This window comes from Histoplasma capsulatum, genomic scaffold, assembly GCF_000149585.1.
Source record: "Histoplasma capsulatum NAm1 scaffold_5 genomic scaffold, whole genome shotgun sequence".
NCBI classification, from domain to species: Eukaryota; Fungi; Ascomycota; class Eurotiomycetes; order Onygenales; family Ajellomycetaceae; genus Histoplasma; species Histoplasma mississippiense.
In genome coordinates this window covers 353158-361116 of record NW_001813978.1, presented here as the reverse complement: position 1 = coordinate 361116, position 7959 = coordinate 353158, and the positions used below count along the sequence as shown (strand labels likewise).

Here is a 7959-nt window from a genome sequence, read left to right as displayed (position 1 = left end):
GTGGCGCACGGTAGCGCGTCTGACTCCAGATCAGAAGGTTATGTGTCCAAATCACATCGGGTTCATCGCAACTCTCTTTTACCTTTTTTTTTTTTTTTTTTTTCTCCAATCCCGCCGCCGGGTAGCTTCTCGTCCGTCCGGCGGACTGTGTCACGCCACTGTTGCGGAGACATTCAATCTTTAATTTCCTCCGAGCGTGGTTGGCAATAATGGATGTGGATTTGAACCCCTCGCCGATGCCAGGTGGTGTTGTCCGCGAATGTCCAGAAACGAGTACTCCGTACTGCTCTGTATATTATTTTATGATCAGTGCATCACCGGTGCCTGATATTGGAAGCGGGAAAATACCCGTTCCGACCTGATCGCATCTGGTCTTTTCCCCAGTTTCAAGTTCTCGGTTCCGGCCCTGAGATCTCGGCTTTGAACGACGAGAAATCAAGTTACCCCGTCGCACGCCTTGGCTCAATGGCAAGTTACTGCAAGTATTGAATCCTGCGTGGCCATTAGCATTTGCGCTCATGTTGATGCATTGGGTTTCCTTGCATGCATGTCCCGGTATGAATGTTTTGTTTTTTGCTTTTTCACTCGGCATGCTCGGGGCCGCCTGGCCGTTCCAAGACTTAGGATATAGCGCTGACCTGCTTATCTCCTCGTTGCCATTCTGATGTTATTAGGGGGATCATCTACGGCGACTCAAACGCCAATCCAGTTGAAGTTTGCATGGCCTGAGAAGTGTATGTGTGGGAGTTTGGGGGGGGGGGGGGGGGGGTTCTCTCATTTGGCAACAGAAATATTTCCAAGATGAGCTGGATCCCAGAAACGAATGTAACAATCAAGAGTCATCGGCTTTTCAGCGTGCAGGGCGGCCGCAGCCGGAGTAAACCATCGATTGCGGAGGGAGTCTTGGTCTACGCCAACGTGCCGGCGGAATTCTGACCGCCCCAATTAGCTGCGAAGAAGTATATATATTCGACTTTTTCGCCCGTGTTTTCTGTTTCGAATTGTTGGAAAATAACCCGTGCCCCAGTTATCCTGCGGCGTTGTTGGAAACAACCATGATAAAAATTATGGCTCGCCTGGGCCTGCTGTTCACGCTCCTCGGCCTGGGTCAGGCGTCGGATCCGCTAGACTCGGTGTGCCGCCCAAAGAATGTTTGCCCGAGGATTGGGGGACGGTATCCGGGGACGGTGTTTTACCCTGGGAGCAAAACGTATAATTTAGAGAATCATCGTAAGTGGTGTTCTTGGGGCTTGGACTCTCAGTTGCAGTGGCAGTGATCAACTTATTTTATGAGACGGTCAATATTGACGTGTGATGATTAGACTACTTCAATGCAGCGGCCGCCTCAAACCCACTTTGTGTATTTGTCCCGAGAAATACACATGAAGTCGCTGGTGCAGTTGAGATTCTTGCAGCATCACACACGGAGTTCGCCGTCAGGGGGGCTGGACACATGCCCATTCCTGGCTACGCGAATACAGATGGCGGCGTCTTGATCGCATTCACAAAGATGAAGCAGCTGCACCTTTGTGCGGACAAGTCATTTGTCTCCGTTGGTCCGGGGAACACCTGGCTGGATGTGTATCAATATCTCGAACCGCATGGGCTGGTGGCCCTGGGAGGGCGCGTGGGATCAGTTGGGGTCCCGGGACTGTTGCTCGGAGGCGGTGTTTCCTTTTATTCCAACCAGTATGGCTTTGCGGCAAACAACGTCGTCTCGTATGAAGTGAGTAAAGCATCCTTTCTTATATCGCGACATGTCGATGTCTGTGTTGGCGACTGCTGAAACATGACTCCCAAAGGTCGTCCTCGCCAACGGTGAAATCGTCCAAGCCACTGCCAAACAGAACAGCGATCTCTTCTGGGCCCTTAAAGGTGGCGGAAACAGTTTTGGCATCGTCACCCGCTTTGATCTTGTTACGTTTAACTCCCCCCAAACTTGCGGTGGCATTCTGGTGCATCAAGGCGCTCCACACCAGGAGTTCTCGAGAGCCATTTCACGCTTTGTACAGGATGGATCAAAAGATGCGAAAGCAGCGATAATCCCGACAATCACCATTATTCCTTCACAGGACGTCACGGCTTACATATCCTTCCTCTTTTATGACGGTGCTGAATGCGACCAACCGGCCCTGTCAGATTTCCTTGCCATACCGTCGGTGCAGAACACATATCGCCAAGCTACGATGGCCCAGCTGGCTGCCGAGCAAGATACTTTTATCCCTATGGGGACCAGGCGGAGTTTTCATGTCGTGTCCAGTTTCGCTACCCCCGAGGCGATTGAAATAATTTACGATGTTTTTGCTACCACCTTCAAAGCTGAGATCTCGGATGTACCAAACATCACCACTAGCATTGCGTACCAACCCATGACGAAGCGATTTGTAGAGGAGGGGGATAGGAGGGGCGGTAATCCACAGGGTATAGATGCGTCTAAGGCTCCATATTTCTGTATGTCTCACCTCGTGGCCGCTGGAGGCCGCCGACCCCAACGCAATTCCAAATCCCTGCCGTCATTTCTTGCCCCAATTTTGAATGTATTTCTATCTGACTACCAGCTAACCATGTGCCTTTTTAACCTTCCGGGAACACAGGGGTCGTACAAGACTTATCATGGACAGACGCCAAATACGATCAAAGAATTGCCGAGTATCGCAGATTAGCCGCGGCAAAAACGGAAGAGAGACTAGCCGCTGCAGGCCTAAAAGCGGAATACAGGTACATGAACGATGCCGATAAAGGGCAGACGGTTTTCGAAACCTACGGCGGCGATAACCTTGCAAAACTCAAGGAGATCCGCGCGAAATATGATCCGACACGGCTCTTCACCGATTCTCTGGCCGGCGGATGGAAGGTTGAGCATGCACAGAGCAAGAATTAGATTTTTTGGAATACATCTTGTATATACTTAATTCTTCTTCATTATTTTGAGCCATTGTTGCCAAGTGACCCTCGATGGGAATGGATAGGCGAACAACAAACTACACTTATTTGTTCTGCTTTTGTACTGGTATCTTGCATACGCCCAGGGTAAGAGGTACTTTTTTAAACATCATATGTCATCTTCTGGCTGGATGGAGCAGCCAGAAGAGAGCCAGGAGTTGCCGTGGCTGTCGTGAAGCCCCGGCTAGGTACTATAAATCACCCACTGGCGAGGAACTGAGCTGCACACCATTTACCCTTATATACCTCTGAGCTCGAAGAAAAGGGAATATCAGTACAACAACGTTACCATGGCTTTCCGTTATTTTATTTTATTTTATTTTATTTTATTCCTTCCTATCTTACAACTCCTCAGCGCGCTCTCGGGTACCTTTATCGCTGATGATAACTCTCCCCTGAGCGGAGTATGACCTCTGGTGCTTGTCCTCCACGCTTCAGGGCTTAATTCCGATCCGAGCACAAATAAAAATGTGCATATTTCTGTCATTCGAGCCAGATTGATAGTCTATTTTGGGTTTTCCTCCTGTGGCGGGTTGACATGGCACGCAATCTCCGAATTTTTTCGGAATCATGACAAATAGTGAGACTCTCGCAACTAACCTGGTGCGCCGGGGCAGCCCCAAGGTGAGAAGGGAAAATGATCACCAAATTCTATCTCAATTTGCGATTGTCATACTAAAAGAGCAAATCGTTCCATCTAATTAGACCATTCGTTGACAAAGGGCACGAATGCATCTCCCGCTATACGAGGCATTGTCGATTGCGGACCCTTCGCGAACCCTTTTCATTTGGGCACTCATATAGGAGCCCTTCATCGCTCCAAGTCTTCCGTTCTATTATGACGGTGAGAGTGTTGCTAGAGTGTTTTTTACAGCGCTCTGGGCATCCAGAGGAGAAAAACATATTCAGCCGTCGAGTCAGAAAAAAAAAAAAAAAAAAAAAACCAGAATCCAGTCTTATGCCACTCTTAATAAAATGTTCTGCCTAGTCGCCGCGATAAGACTGCACAACTTGAGAATCGTTTTGCCCGAGGATGGCAAAGATGACAGCCGCATGGCGCGTGGTCATCCCGCAAAATAATGTCTGATATCACCTCTCTACTCGGTAGTTACAGTCGTATCAAAGAATAAGAAGAAAAACAAAATGTAGGAATAGAAGAAGCGATGCAATAGTTGGGCGTCCCACAGTCATGTTATGTATTATTATAAAACCTAAAAAACTGTTGCCTGTGAGTCTGTCTATCTGAGAGAAAAGGAGCTCGATCGGCCAGTGATGCAGTATCTGCGGACTACCGAAGCTCCTGGAACTCATATACAACCCTCGGCTAGTGCATGAAGCATGAACATAACCCCCTTGTGTCTTCCAGAAAGTTCATGGTCAAGCTTGTCTGAGTAGCTTATTGGCCCATGGCCTGAGGATCGGCCTCGCATCGCAAATCTTGGTGATCCCTGGCCTAGAATACTATTAAATATAGGTTGGTATATCACCAAAAAGAAAAGAAAAGAAAAGAAAAGAAAAGAAAATTCATGTCCTACGTCGCCTTTGAAATCCCCAGGAGTAGGTAGACGCCACACTCGAGAAGTCCATGGACCCTTTCATTCACCTTGACCATAAATAAGCGAAATTACATCTGCCGGCGATATCCAGCCTGGATACCTGTAAAGTTGGAATAAACATGCTGAAAATACGAATATGGAGTGCCTCTTCGTATCTGAGGAGCTCAGAAATTATTATGCTTTGGTCCTGAGGACTGTTTGTGATTAGCAGGAATGTTGGGTGGGGCTTCCAGTCAATTGTGCTATTTATTTGGAGAAAATTCCTTAAAACTGAGCTATTTGTATTTATTTTTATATTTATCTTATTTATGTTTATTTTTGAATTGATAGTTTCTGATGAATCAGCATCCATTTTCACGGATGCGGAGTAGCCACAGAGTGAAATGGAATGACCAGGACCAGGCTTATCATGGCTCGTTGGGGGTGGAAGAGGAAGGCCATGAATATAAGGCTTCCTGATCGAAAGAACAAGGATCCACCCTTGGGGGGAGGTTTTACGGCAGGCTATCGAATGGGATCCATTCATTGCTTGGATATGTCTACATGTAAATATATATTTAGTGAGAATAAAATGAATATGGGGGAAAAAAACCAGGGGTATATAAAAATAAAAGAACATTCATGGAGCGGTGTACATGTATGCAAAAGGGAAATGAAAAGTCAGGTTAAAAAAAAAAAAAAAAAAAAAAAAAAAAAAAAGCATGCAGAGATCTCTTGGAGTGGGTGCTGAAACGCCAAAAAGTTCAAGTAGAAACGACAAGAACGCAGCGGGGTACTCCCATTTTTTTCAAAAGTGTATATATTGCACACATGGGAAAAAAATAACAAGATTACTGAAATGGAGCGTGACTTTTTTGAACTTAAGAGAATACCACATTTGTTTGATATTCCCGTCAAATTGTACGTCAGGAAGCGTGCTCGGCAGACACTGCAGCTTCAGTATCATTTATAGCCGAGCTGTCATCCTTTTCGTTATGATTGGTATTTTTGACCGTGTAAGTTCGCACCTTCGAGCTGCCGTTGGGAACGTGGAATCTCAAATCCACCCGCGAAAAGAAATAGAGAAACACCACCGTCGCTTCGATACCGAAATTGAAGATGTAAAAGCACGCCTTGTGGTGATACCACGCTGGGTTGTTCGCCATGCGTGGAGGCATGAAGGACGTTCCAGCACGAAATGACGCCCCGAGGCAGAGCAACACGGAGGCGGTACCAGCAACGAGAATTTTTGCCCTGAGACTCCCTTGTCCGAACTGCTCGGTTGGTTCGTGGCGCGGGGCTAGCACGATGAAGGCGAGCAATGGGATTGGGAGGAAAGAGAAGAAGGTGAAATAGGACATGCCCCACCACCGGAGATTGCGGTCAATCAATCGAATGTCCTTGTCTAGGGTGTAAAAGCTTTGGACCGCGGCAGTGATAACCATGATGAGGGTCAAGACGATCAGGACATAAAGAGCCTTGAAGGCATAGGAGAAAGCTCGTGACCAGCCTATCCGCGGATGGGTGGCGCGGAAGATGCGCTGTGTGTAGAGGAGGTTAAGGATAAAAAGGAGGATAACACCGGCGGCGATGAAGACCTGCGCGGCGATTGCGATCTGCGCGTTGGTGAGGCGATTCGTCCATACGATTCGGAGAACGCAGGCGGTGATTCGGGCCATGCAGAAACCAAACGTAACGGCTGAGGGGATAAATTTATGGCCGCGTGCCATATTTATTCGAAATCGGGTCATGTGGCACACTGCGCCGGTTACAAAGATCGCGAGAAAAACTGCAGTGATGGGAACATCTACTGTGATTGACGGCCGACCTCCCATAGCTGCGGTAGGAGGAGGGTAGGGTGGCCCAGGCGGGGAACTCATGGGCTAACACAATTGTCAATTCAAGACTCCCTCATGTATCTGCCATCCGTCAAGAGATAGAAGTAGTCCAATCCATACCATTGCCCCTGGGGAGCCCGGTGGAAAGCCTGATTGTTGCGACATCCTCAGGCTGAGGGAAGGTTTCTGCCTTCAACGAGGTAGCCTCTTCTTCTCCCTCTCTACCTATGCGGGCGTGAGCTTTCCCGGTGGTATATTTTTTTCGCTGTTAAATTGCGGGTTTGTCAGGGCATATAGCTAGCTAGCTCTATGAACTCCGGAAGTATTGAAGTTAATCCAGGCAATATGCCCTTGAAAGAACAAGCTTGCAAATATCGATTGTCAAAGTAGTGTGCACAGCACACCCGAAGTCGAGATCGAAGTTAATTTCTCCTTTTTGACGCAGGGAGGCAAAATGCCATTTATGTAGTCAAATTTTGGCTTCAAGGGGTATTCAATGAACCCCCATGATGAAATGAGGCCAGGATGGATTGGTCCAAGTTCCCGCACTGAGGCCTTCAAATATCGCCGCTAGCATCTTCACCATCGGGAGAAGGTTCGTCGTTTCCTCCGACAGCCAGATGTTGAGGAAACGCGAACGGACCGCCCAGCGTCAGCAGTCCCACGGTCCATGGCCCATCACCGTTCCCCCAGCTCCGAATCCGAGGAGTCTGCGCACAATGTTTCCTTGCGTTGACTCCGCAATGTTCGTATCGGTGGAGGTTATCGGTGGAGGCTGAAAGAACGTGACCAGATCGCGGGCGGCGAGCAGAGCCGCAGATTGGCTGGGGCCGCGGTACATCGGCGGTTGCGGAGGTCCGGCCCCGATGGCGCTGTTTGCGCTGTTTGCACTGTTTACACTGTTGGCAGCCGAGATCCCGATTCCCGATCCCGATCACGTGCCCAGAGACTGAAGAATGAGCAGGATATGTTGGGCACTAGAGTTGCCCAGGCGGCCCTGCACCGCACGTGATTACCCCTATATATAGTTAGCTAGCGATCGCACAATGAGAATTGCAGTTTTTTAAGAAAAACAGATGTTTTGATTAAAATACACTGTGATCAATATTATATTGAATGAGTTAAACATTATTCCTCTGAAAAGAAAGCTCTTTGTTTATAAAAATGATAGAATTGATAGAATTGCTGTTGAGACTGCTGTAGAGATTTTATTACTATTTTGAAAAAATTAAAAATTTATTTATTTATTTTCATTCAGAATTTCTTTAAATTAAATTAATTATGAGTGATTCTTGATTATCTGTGATTTCAATATCAGAATATAAAAAGATATTATATTTATAATTAAAAATCTCTCAATTCTTCCCTTTTATTACTGAGCAAAATGCTATCTGTGAAGTCAGTGAGTGCTTCTCATCCATCATCTGAAGCCTTGTCATAAATCATATTTTGACCTTCTTCAGAGCTACCATTGCTGATGAGAGTCCAGCATCTCAGTATAGAGTTGCAATGAGCATTATACAGAAAACTGAGAAGACCTCTTTGACTGCTATAATAAACATCTTTCAACTGTCTCCACATGTCATTTCAGATAAAAGTTAACCTCTTCACTTCTGTCTGTGTGTTTTGCTGACTGCATGCAG

General features: G+C 47.1%; 2 protein-coding genes and 1 non-coding gene across 3 annotated transcripts in view; 2 read left to right on the top strand and 1 right to left on the bottom strand.

The window, feature by feature from the left end:
- The window catches only part of HCAG_09356, a 70-nt gene extending 6 nt beyond the window's left edge, over window positions 1-64 (top strand). Inside the window, exon 1 of the tRNA in view lies at window positions 1-64. This exon is cut by the window's left edge and continues 6 nt beyond it. This is a non-coding gene — a tRNA (tRNA-Trp).
- Window positions 65-1067: 1003 nt separating this feature from the next.
- HCAG_04968 (predicted protein) lies at window positions 1068-2881 on the top strand (the record flags this gene model as incomplete). The annotated part of the gene is made up of 4 exons (XM_001539451.1): window positions 1068-1230; window positions 1323-1726; window positions 1803-2451; window positions 2595-2881. The coding sequence occupies 4 exons, from the start codon at window positions 1068-1070 to the stop codon at window positions 2879-2881; spliced, it is 1503 nt and encodes a 500-aa protein (XP_001539501.1).
- Window positions 2882-5404: 2523 nt separating this feature from the next.
- Window positions 5405-6157, bottom strand: HCAG_04967 (predicted protein; the record flags this gene model as incomplete). Its single annotated transcript, XM_001539450.1, has 1 exon — window positions 5405-6157. The coding sequence occupies one exon, from the start codon at window positions 6155-6157 to the stop codon at window positions 5405-5407; it is 753 nt and encodes a 250-aa protein (XP_001539500.1).
- Window positions 6158-7959: the final 1802 nt, after the last annotated feature.